A 12,250-nucleotide genomic window follows, 5' to 3' on the forward strand; every position below is an offset into this window, starting at 1 on the left:
TCCTCTGAGAAACAATGTCTTTTATGCCAGCCACCCAGACAAAAACAATCATTTTCTAAAATGCATATCCCAGTGATGAAATACAAGAATTTCACAAGACAGTTAACCAGCAAATTCATCTCCTTGTTTGCAATCCACTGCAAGGTTCAGTACAAATTGACACAAGAGACTACAAACAATTACTTTCAATTTTTGTAATACTTAATGTTAACAGAACTTTTTCCCCAGCCTGGATAGGAGCTGGTTGCCATCCATGTTCCTCACTCAGGCACTCGTGCCCACCGCATTTACCAGTTACTATAACAGCACAGTAAGAACCACATCAGCTGCCAGGGGTGTGCTTTTGCCCAGCAGAGGTTGTGCTCTGTTTTTTTTTTTTGCATACACCAAGCCAAATCCACAGCAAACCAGTGCAAGCTCACATCACTCTGTGAAACTGCACAGAAACAGAACATGGCATATCCTGCCAGCGAGAGGGCTGCTTCCCCCCTAATTGCTACTGAAACAGAGTTTGGCCTAGATCACACATTTAAGCATTTTCAGTTCTACCAGTTAGGAGAGCAGTGGTATGTACCACACTAGTCAGTTATTAATACTTTAAGTCCTTTAAATGATGCTTTTCAAAATGCCAACGCAAGCAGAACACAAAAATATTGTTTGCCATATTTATTCATTTAAACTAAGCTCTTACACAAGTGTAAAAGTGATTAATTAGCCAATAGCTTTGCAGTAGTCCTATAAAATATGACTAAATAGAATATCTCAAAAGTATGTACAATAGAATGAAAATGCTCACATAAACCATCAGTGCTCAGACATGTCAGTGTCATCAGGTCTTGCAATATGATTTAGTCTGTCACTCTGTACAGTCTTTTTGAAGAAAACTTTTTTACTGTTACTAAATAGGAAGGACCAGGGAAAAGACCAAAATATGAATAAACCCATCCACCCCCACCTGATGTCAGATCAATTAAATGTTAAACAATTTATGCATGGGGCACATATTCACACTATAAAGCACCTTGCAATAATTATGCCTGTAATCTTGTTACAGTTGAGGAAGCAATGCTCTTGCCATGTTTTCTTGCTGAAAACAAAGTGTGCTTGAGGGTGTATGGGTATGTTAGGAAGGGGGGAGTTTGTACTACCTTGCCTTCATTACAAAAATCAAGGCCACAGAAATTCTTTCTTCTGATCCAAAAGCACAGATTCAAAGATACCCTTTTGCCATGCACTGTAAATATTTTCATGCTTTTAACTGTACTTAGGAAGTCATTAAAATTTTTATCTTGTATCTGAAGAGGTGAGAAAGGACAAGCAGGCAGCAGGCAACAGAAATAGCAGCTGTACTCCCTGATTCCCTGCCTTTATTTCCAAGCAACTGCAGCCATGTCCACCCAACAGCAGGCCCCAGGCCACTGCTGCCAGCTGCTCTCACAGGCTCCTGATTCAGAAATGACATTAGAAGGATGCTTCCTACATCACTGTTCAATGGCAGATGTAATGTAACAGAGATTCCATTCTTCTAACACTGTGGACATCCTGTGAAAAGAGTGTGTCAGAAGGACTGAGCTCGTAGGTGCTACATGAAAGAAAATGCCCACTGAAGTAAGCAGGGGCTCTGCCTGTGCATTACTGAATTAAACAGGACAGCCTCTCCTCCAGATGGTCAGTGTGTTTTTAAAGAAGCCTTTCTTCTGTGATGGCAAGAACATGCCTCTAGCAAAATACCAGGTTGCCTCAAGAGGTAAGTGTCACGAAAGCTGCTACTTTTATGATAGGGATGCTATTCCATAATACCTGAAACATTTTTCTGTGCTGACCATTATTTTATCATGAAAATGTGATCTATAAGCTTTGACCATAGCAACAACAGGCTTCTTTGAGTTTTCAGGTTTGTAGTTGTGTTTCTATTGTACACTTCACCCAACGAGCCATATTCCACTCCTTCCTGGGCAGTACTGAGGAGTTTTACAAAGACAATGAGGAGTCATTACATGGGACTTGTTTTTAAATCTGTCTGAAAATGCACTTTGAGGAAAGCACATCTAAGATCCAATGCTTTAATCTGCTGTATAGTTTTGAATCATTTGAGGCCAGAGTCTGTATTCCAGAATCTAGTCTCTTTGAAGTTCGAGTTCATGGATACAAGGATAAGATTTGCCTTCCAATGCTTTTGCATGTAAAAAACTCCAGAGTACCAGCTTTGATTGGAGATGATCTCTGATCACTTACATCACTTGAGGATGGGGCCAGTAATTTCTTCTATACAGCGAATCTCAACAAAAAAATCTTATGTGTTTAAATTTTACTGTCCCTGTTTTAAGTGTTCTAAACCTCATGGACCTCAGCATTGTGTATGTTCTCAAAAAGGACAGTGGTGTTACTCCTAAAATCTCGCAGGTGGCCTCTGATGGTGTTTTCAAGAGGAACACCAGGTTATAGTCCCAGGGCAGCAAGTGCCAATTCATTTATTGAAACCAATTCCAAATGCACCTCTGAGAAAGTAACTTAAGTGAAACCTCTAAGGAGTTACTTTAAGACAAGTTTACACATATCATGAAGATAGTGAAGCCTCATTTTTTTTTTCAGTCTCTGCTGTAAGAATGTGCTTCTGTTAGTGTAACACACACACAACAAGGTCCATAATGCAGTAATAAGTTTCGCACTGTAGATATATGCTAAGGAAAGCACTACATCTCAACAGGAATATTAGGGGCTGTGGTGGTCAGAGAATGAAGTGTATGAGGATGGTGAATCCTCAGGAAGGTCTTAGAATATTCTTACCATGCATGCTGAGAATGGCATCTCCACTCTTCACTGACAGAAGAACCTGCTTTTCTTCCTGGGAGTACTGCGGAGCAGATGGATGCTCCAGCAAGGGGGGCTTCACTGTGCTGAAGCCCATAGCCTCATTGCTAATTAAAGGTGGAATTGAACCCTTCCTCAGAGACCAGATCATTAGTTTTTAGGACAAAAATCTTGATTACAGAATGTGAGCTGACTTTTCAGATCCTAGAGCGAGCTTCCAGGATGCATTTAAACAGTGGAACCTCACTGTGCCATTATAGTCACTTTTGGGAGTACAGCTGCAGTTAAATTAGCTTTAAAATCCCACTGTATCTTACACATATGCTCAATTTCCTGCAGTATTAATTTCAGTGGAACTACTCATGTGCATAAATTAAGCGCATGCTTAAATATATGCAAAATCTGAGCTCAAATGTCTAGAAAATATGTTCTCAAAATGACAAGTGCGCATAATAAAAGTAGTCATCATGGAAGGTCTGTCAGACAGGGAATTCAGTATCTGCCAGCCACGATGAAAACACAGGACAGTTCTTGTAACCCAGTATACACTGCAAGTGAAAGAAACATGCAGGAGGGAGTGAAAAAAAGGGATTCAGTTGCATGCAGTCTAATTTCAAGTGTGTAATTATGGTCCTGTTTTCTTTGGCCAAAAAAAAAAAAAAAAAAAACAAAACCCGAAATCAACAAACACCAACAAACTTCTCCTCACCTCCACAAACCCAAACTGCATACAGCTCAAAAAGGGCTTTAAAGCACACAAGTGGGGAAGTAAGAGATCTGAGTATCAGAGATGTGGAAGTAATTATTAACAGTTTCAGGGCTACTCAACACACCATTAGGAAAGCATTAAGCCTGTATCATTACTAGAACTTACAGCTATGACAGAGAGCCATCAGTTAACTTCTCTTTCTTCCTCAATCTCAGGGAGAAGTACCACTCATATCTTTATGGAAGACAGAACAACAATTCCTGTTGATATTTTGGCTCACTCCTCTTTAAGAGAAGGACACTGGACCCTCCAGCAAGCTGCTGTCTCTCCCCTCAGCCCAGAGAGCTCTATTTCACATCCCTGCCACCATTAAGGACCAGTGAGCTCTACTGGTGGGAGAGGGTGTTTCTCTGCTGCTCCCAAAAATGCTGCAAAGGTAGTATTCCTTACAGAAAACTCCAGGGGGGTGAGAAGGCCACCGAGCTGCTAATAGATTAAAAACAACACACATCCCCCCCTTAACAAAAGAATTACAAGGAAAAAGAAAAGACTAAGGTCTGCAGGGGAGCTGGGAGGGTCAGAGAAGCTGGCTGCTCAATGAAGGGCAGTAGCAAGTATTCTGGGAGTTTGAGTATCAAAAGCTCGGTATCAGCCTAATTGCCAACCTGAACAATCTCTCTGGTAGTGGTGTTTCAGCATGCAAATTAGAGCTGTGAAAAAATCCTCAGACCAAAACCCTCCCTTGTCTCTTCAGCCTTGTTTTGTCCTTTCCAGAAAAACCTGTCCGTTGGTGTGTGATATGGTTACATATACAAAGATCTTTTTCCTAGCCCTTTGATTACATAGGCTTGATTACTGTGAAGGGGTTTCAATGAGTAGTGTCCTGGAACTCAAAAGGCGATGGCTGCCTTTCAACAAAACAAAGCAAACAAAAACCAAGAGCTGTGCTGGAGGAGAGAAGTGCTGCTTCTGCTGGAGAGGCTCAGTTAGATACAGGAGGTGGCAGACCAGGGCGTCGAGTTTGAATGATTTTTGGCTTTGGAGAATTCTTTGGGTCCTCGTCTTCTTCCATGTCACTGTCGCAGACATGCACTACCACACTGGGAGTGGACTCTGTTCCTGCATGCAGCTCATACTTCTCTCCTGGAAGCAGAGGAGAACAGTTAGATCAAAAGATAACAACAGTCCACATAGTAGCACAGGCCATGGCACTCTTGGACTGCAGAATATTCCTGCACCTGGATGCGGCAGATGAGCTTGTGCTGCTCCTAAATGTAGGTGAGGGCAAGCATAGCTAGACTGCATCAGCTGCCACAACTGATTGATGCCCTGGGTGGGGCATGATCATTGGTCTACAAGGCATAATAAAATACGCTGATATCTATACCCTGACTGGTGTTTTGCACCAATGTCAGTGGCCCATGGCATCAGTGGGGGAAGGACAAAGAGGAGAGAGAACATGGAAGTTCATGCTTAAGAAGAGGGACTGGATGTTGGGTTGGGGCTGTCTTTTTCTGCTGTTGGCTCCAGTCCCATTTAAAGCCCCTAGATTCCGCAACTTGTCACCTCCAGAGAGACATCAACACTTGGTCCAGTTGCTCCAGAAATACAAAAATACACATATCTGCTTTAGATGGATTTTGAAGTCCAAAGCTCTTTAGCCACGGTTGTAACAAATTCTGTCTCTGCAGATGAGGTTACGGAGTAGGCTATAAATGCTCACTAGCAGGCAAAACAATTAAACAGTACTTTAGATTTGCTAACTACATACATTTCCTATTTAAGTCTGCACACAGTACACCTGCAAGGAAGATAAGGGTGACTTAGGTGGTTACCTGCAGCAGTCCACAAAGGAAAATCAGTATCAGACATAGGACTTTCAGTCCTGCATTCAGTCTGTTGGCACTGCATTGTGTTTTGGAGTGTACATAGGATCTAAGTAGGTATTGGTTATTAGATTGCAAGGAATTAATTTAAGACTGTAAGGAAAATGTCCTAATGGTGACATGTCTGACAGCATGACCTGGACTTTCAGAACTGACAAACACCCATTCACTGCACTAAAAACTAGAAACCATTTGAGATAATGCCCTGTCCCCCTTGTCATCACTCTTATCTCCCAAGACCCACAAGTTACATTAAAACAGGCTTACAGTGACCATATGCACACCTCATAGCTTGGATTTTTTTTTCCGTAAGACTGCTCCAGAACCACTGCTTTTTGCCTGCAAAATACTCTGAAACGAGGAAGGTGAGGTCCCAATACACTGAGCTGGCCTGAATTTGTGGTGCAGCAGCTCCTAAATGCCTGCATCACTAGCAGAGCCTGGCAGTGCTAGGTGTTGCACTATGAAAGTGAAATGGCTGCTCTACCCCAAAGCACTTGTAGTTTGCTGGTGGTGTTAATTTGGGATTCTATTTATTAGCAACTTTGTGGCAGAGTGATTCCTGTGAAGAAGAGGCTGCAGGTTTGTCCCCTCATTAGCACACGCAGTTCTGGGACTGTGCTCACATGCTGTTTGCGCTGACAAATTCTTGGTCCAGATACGACCAGGCAGCTTACGATTAGAGGACATGCTGCATTTTTGCCTAAAAAATCAGAAGCAAACTAGTGAATAATAGCTGGAAGTCAGGCATCTTGCTGTGAGAAATATTTTACTGCTGTGATACCATTAATGTTGACATTTAACTGCTCTATTTTTGGCTACCTTTCCTCTGAATCCAAATTGAGCAAAGCATTACAGGTCTTGCTGATAGGCTGAAATATAAAAAGAGGAATAGCTTGGTTGTGCTGCACTGAGAAATTATACGGTTTTGCTTTGCCTATTTTCCCTGCGGGCTTCAGCTAATTTCTCAGCTCTGGGCTGACGTCAATGCTGCCAACCAGCACTGAAGGCTACATTGGTCACTGTCAGCTACAAGCAGCTCTGCAGTGCTGTGCGTATGCAGCGCCAGGCCCTTTGCTCATACACCAGCACTGAGAAGTAAATCAGATTCACTGCCCTCTTAAAAGGTAATAATCGCAGTTCAAATGCCACATTCTTTTACTGTTCAAATCCTTCCCAGAAGGGCTCTTTCCGCTGAAAAAGAGCAGTGAAAATAAGTACAGACACAAGGAAAAATATTCAGATGCCTCTGGCACAAGTAACTGCAATAGCAATTAATGTCACTTTGCAAATCAAAATGCAATGCTCCCATAAATTAGGGTTTTAAGGGACACAGTTATTTCTGAGCATAAATGAGCTGCAGACTCAATTCTGTACTCACAATTATTCATGCCTGCAGAACTGTGGCTCAAACTGCAGAACACATTTTTATGGCTCAGCTAGGAACAGTAACTAAGGGACTACTATACAGCTGTACTTTGTTCCTAAAGGTAACCATTGTTTGGCGAAAAATAATAGGGTAATAAGTACAAAATAAAAATCCATTCGGTACAGCCAGATTACATCTTCCCTTCTGCTTTTCACTATGTTTTTTTCCTTTCCTCTTAATGCCTTCAGCATGAAAAAAGAACTAATTCCACAGCAGCTAAGCTACTGGAATAATGGTTGAATCGCTGCAACTGAGATATAGTTACAAGCTATAGGTTGTCCCAAGCTAAGAGTAGCAGGTCGAGTTAGTATAGATAAGATTATTTAAATAATCACGTAAGCTGAGGTAACAGCGGAAACGCATAAATTTACTCAGAAAAATATCACCCAATTTATGCTCAAGCATTTTAACTCTGCCTTTAGGTTACAATGCAGAGAAGAACTAAGCTGCAGCACCTCCATCATAGAGGTTTGTCAGAAAATGTTCCTAACAAACCCCTGAAAATAGCAGCGATGTTCCTTTCCTTATTTGATAAGAAGAAAACCCAGGAATTTGAAGTTTCACCGTTCAGCAATGGGCCTAGCTGCTTTTGTGTCACTTGGCACTACCTTTTGCAGCCACACTAACCATAAGCAAAGCTACAGCCTCAAGTGACACAACAGAGATGACCACAAGAACAGCACAAAAACAGTGTAGGGTATTTCAGAATTAGAAATAATGGTATGTGATTTTCTATCCCTTTCTGGATCAGTACTGTGACCTTTCATTGATGGTGCACCTCTCATACAATGAGGCACTTTTGTCCAGTAAAAAGGATGTTCATATATTTAATTAATAATGAAGAAATGGTAATGATACTGTGCAGTTACCTCATCCCTGATTCTGACTCATGATCAAAGGTTAATGGGTTCAGAGCTGTCCACTCCATCTTAACTATGTCACTGCCATTATAAAAAGACCTTCCACTTACAGTCTCTTAACGCAAGTGCTTTACAAATAATATGGTGCAAATAATGTTGGTCCTTTGTATGGGTGCATGTTTATGCCAAGGAGAACCCATCCCGTATAAAACCTCTGCTGCACGGATCTGCCATACACAAAATAGAGGAGTTGCTTTCTGGAAGCCCACTGCTGATATTGCAGAAGGGCACCCTCCTCTCCTGGCCAGAAGAAGGCAGAGGGAAAGCTTTCTACACCCAGCAGCTCTCCTGCACCTGTTCCTGGCAAGAGGAGGGAATTGAAGAAGCAGCCACAGAACAGAGAGGAAGGACAGAGATGGAAAATGTTATCTATCACCCATCTTCCTGCCCCTCCAACCCCTTTAATCCTCTCTGAAAGCCATGCAAGGTATTTAGCATTTCCTTTGAATCACTGAGAACAAACAGGAGGGTTTGACAACAGCTGGGCATGGAAAACTTGCCATGGGAGACACAGTTTGAAATCCCTGTGTGTGGCATTTTCTGGGTAGGGTCCTGCTCTTCCCTGTTTTCACTTTCCCCATGCAAGGGTGAACCAAACCCAGGGGCAAGAGCTATGCATTCTCCTCAAGGAAGCCAGCAGGACCATGGCAGGAACAGCCACATCTTAACTGCTCAAAGACAACAATGAAGCCCTGACCCAGCCCCTCTTCTGACCACTGATCATTCACAGACCCAGCAGCCAAACGACACAGCCTGCTGCAGGGCCTCCTCTGCATACCCAGAGATACCACTGTGGACACAAGAGCCATCGTGTGTCATACTTTGGAATGGTGCTTTCATAGTGTGAAAAAATGTACTTTACATGACCTGGAGTGTAGCCTGAGGGCATTGAGGAGGTGCAAAGCCTGCTGAAATGCTGATGACAGACTGGGAAACATGGAGAGAACTGAAACTGGTACAAACTTGTCTATAGGGGCTACTAGAGATGATGCCCAGCCTGCACTGGTTTTCAAACGTGCCTGAAATCGTGGGGACGAGTGTTAACTGACAGAGGGCAAAATCACACTGGGGAGCACATGGAGGAGGTGAGTGCTCAGGACCCTGACCCACAGTGTGTGTTACTGTACAGTGCAGAAGAAATTGGGGTGACAGGTTTGAAAGAGGCAGTGGGGGTAGAAGGGAAGAAATACACAGGTTAGGAAGTGGACAGGGAGAAGGTAGGACTGCTTTCCAGAAAAGGAGGGGCTTATTCTAGTGCCATGAGGATGGTTCATAAACAAATGGCAGAGCAAACATAGCTGCCTTTTCTTTGCTAGGAGCAGCTCTGCTGTTTATACATAGCCTAGACCTGGAGACTGCCCCTGTATCCCCCTTACAAACATTTCTCATATGAAATTATTTCCTGTATTCCTCATCAGGATGAAACTAAGACCTTATAAAACACTATGGAAAAGACATCAGGGCTTAGACTAGGCAACAGCTTGGTAGGTTGCAAGCATTCCTGTAGGAAAGATGTAGGTGACAACCAGACCAGGCAGAGACAGAATCTGGGCCTGGTAGGCAAACAGCCAAACTACCACCCCAGTTAGTGCAATGCTTTTATACCTTTGACAAGCTAGTGGAAGTTCTCTTGACAGTGGAAGTGTTTTTCATTAGAGAGATTAACATCACGCTTCTTTATTTGCAATATATTGGAAAAATCCTAGGCTGGTGGTCAGAACCAGGCACAGGCACAGTTCCTGGCTCTGAGTGGTCTACAGCATTCTGTTCATGCCTCATTTAAAGCTCAACTTCTGCATTTGCAGAGAGTGACAATATACATCAATCAACCAGAAACTTTATTAAATATGCCACGATCCTCCCTAAGAAGTAAATGCACCCTCACTGATCTTAACTGAATGTTGAAGGAGCACAAGCCAGCTTCCCTTTGTGCACAGCAGAGATCTTTTCCATTAGAGCTCTGAGATGCCAAACAGCCACTGCTGTAAGCCACAAGGAAAAATACAACACGTAGCAAATCTGTTAACTAGCTACCAGCCTATTCACGTTAGTCCAAAGCCAATGTCCCAGCCTTTGTGCCCAGGATATAGAGGAGATGACCTGTACTCATGGAAGGGGAAAGTAGCATGGGTCTGTGTCCAAGTGGTGTATCTCACATTACCAGCAAAGTAGGTCAGTAAACCCCATCTTATATTGAGGAGACAGAAAGAAACTATTCACTATTTACATGCTTAAATGAATTTTCCTGGTACTTGGATATTGTCACATGTTAAAGACATAGAAGTCAAGCTCCAACATTCAGAGTCAGTCAGCATTTTTTCATAGCTGTTAACCATAGTTACATGTTTTAATTGTGTTTCTTGAATGAAAATAAAGGATCTAACATAGCTGAGGCCAACAGTTGATGTACAGCACTGTGTTTTACTGATGTCCTACTGAGAAATGAGGTTTGGTGGATTTGTTTTCAATGGAATGCTAAACACAGTAAATGCACAACTGAGAACTGCAACACTATTTTAAATCCGGCACTGCAGTTAACTAAAATTGATCCCTCTAACAAGTGCTAAAAATAGAAAGACAAGAGCACACCATGACTTTTCATATTGCTCCCTTCAGGCTCCTTAACTATGGGTGAATATGACCTTCACGCAAAGCTGTCCCAGAGGGTGGGACAATGAGTGATATTTCACATTCCGCTGCTCCAGAACAGGAATTGATTTATTACCCAGCTAGCTTGGGAATTCGTTTACGTGTTTCCATTTATAACAGTGCTGCATCAAAGGAAAAAAACCCAAAAAAACAAAAAGGAGGCTTTTGTTTTTCCATTTATTCACCAGTTTAGAAGTAAAGTATCAATTCTGGAAATAATAATACACAATACAGTATGAAGCGTTATGCCTGACAACCTTTTTCTATGAGCTGTCCTGCTGAATGGGAATAAGCCGCAGGGATCTCTGATGTACTCCTGATCATGCATTTTCCCCCTGCGAGAGATCCCATTTGAAAAAGATGTGAGCTAATCCTGCACCTCAGCTCTGGGTTACTCTGGTACAGCTACACAAAGGCCCCAGTGATAAGATGCTTGCAGTTGGAAGCTACTCTCGGAACAAGCAAGCAGCATGTTTGGTTCAACTGCAGAGAAAACAATTCCCTCATCCCACTAGAATATAAAAACTAAACTGATGAATTTTCATTAGCTCGGCCACCCCCCAACTGTTATTAGATTGCATATGAAGTGTTTTATTTCAGTATGAAAGTAATTTAATAAGCTATTTATCCTTGTGGTTTATGAATGTAAATTAGACCAGTTTCTAAGTAATATTGCTTAGACCTGAAACTGGAACCTTTTCCCTTTTGAAAATTTTAAAAGACAGTGCTTTAACAGCTTTGAAAGAAAACTGTTGTTAAAGATGCCTTAAAACAAAAATAATCCTCTCCTAGGAAATTTTTTTGTTTCATCAGATGAGTATTTTCTAAGGTAAAGCATTGTTCTGAAAATCCCAGCTAGCTTCACTTCCTGGCATTAGCTGAAGATGGGAAGAGAGAAGAAAGCCTATCAGCATTACCCACTGACATGTATCTTATGTTCACAGAGGTTACAGATTACCAACCATTCCTCCTCCACACAGTTTACAAAAAAAAATGGGCAGTCCTAGGAGAGCAACCCTGCCAGGATTGGGGAATGGCAGTTCTCTCCACTCCAGGGGAAATGCAATGATGCCTAAACATTACATAAGGTATTCTGCACCTTAGAATGCAGTACTGAGCAGATGTGATTTAAAGCAAAAACTCAAGTTCATGGACAAACATTTGTCCAGTCCACACCTAAACCATCAGTTGGCTCATCTAAGCACAGACCCAAGCATAATAAAATGTGTAAGCAGGCTTTGATATGCTATTCAGTCAGACATCACTAATGAGCTGCAGATAGAATTCTGTATGTATATATGGTAAAATTCACCCTTAAGCAAAGAACCAGCTGACATGCACCAACTTAAATCCAAAGCTTTAATGCCACTTACAGGCTTTATGCCAACTTCCTTACAGTTATTATCTACGCTGCTATTTCTCATCTCCTTTTCCTGACACATTTTCACACAAGAACCACATGCTTACCTGGTCCTAGCTTAGAAACTGCATAAAGGAGGTCGTAGTTGATGACAGGTGTTGCATCATCTATTGGTTGCCACCCTACAGGTGGGGAGGCTGGAGGCGAGATGAGAAACTGTTTTGCAGGCTGCGGTGGTGCCAAATGAAGCTTGTCTCCATCTGTCTCAGAGGTCTGAATCTTTAAAGAATAACAAATACATTATTTAGTATAGGATAGAATCATACAATAGCTTGGGTTGGAAGGGACCTTTAACGGTCATCTCATCCAACCCCCCATGTAGGGACATCTTCCACTAGATCAGGTTGCTCAGAGCTTTGTCCAGCCTGACCTTGACTATTTTCAGGGATGGGGAATCAGTCACCTCTCTCTGCATAACCTGTGCCA

At 42.2% G+C, this 12,250-nt stretch overlaps 1 protein-coding gene across 3 annotated transcripts in view; it reads right to left on the reverse strand.

Moving 5' to 3' along the window:
- Window positions 1-651: 651 nt before the first annotated feature.
- The window catches only part of RCAN2 (regulator of calcineurin 2), a 72,943-nt gene continuing 61,344 nt past the window's right edge, over window positions 652-12,250 (reverse strand). For all 3 annotated transcript variants that reach the window (XM_057427533.1, XM_057427535.1, XM_057427536.1), the window contains 2 exons: window positions 11,872-12,043; window positions 652-4,663 (listed from right to left, as the gene is read on the reverse strand). In XM_057427533.1, the coding sequence (XP_057283516.1) occupies window positions 4,503-4,663; window positions 11,872-12,043 (333 nt within the window). In that variant the 3' untranslated portion in view covers window positions 652-4,502. The remainder of the gene's footprint in view (window positions 4,664-11,871; window positions 12,044-12,250) is intronic.

This window comes from Pezoporus wallicus, unplaced genomic scaffold (genome assembly GCF_028554395.1).
Source record: "Pezoporus wallicus isolate ANWC-B61680 ecotype Strahan unplaced genomic scaffold, APGP_CSIRO_Pwel_v1 contig_6464, whole genome shotgun sequence".
Taxonomy (NCBI): domain Eukaryota; kingdom Metazoa; phylum Chordata; class Aves; order Psittaciformes; family Psittacidae; genus Pezoporus; species Pezoporus wallicus.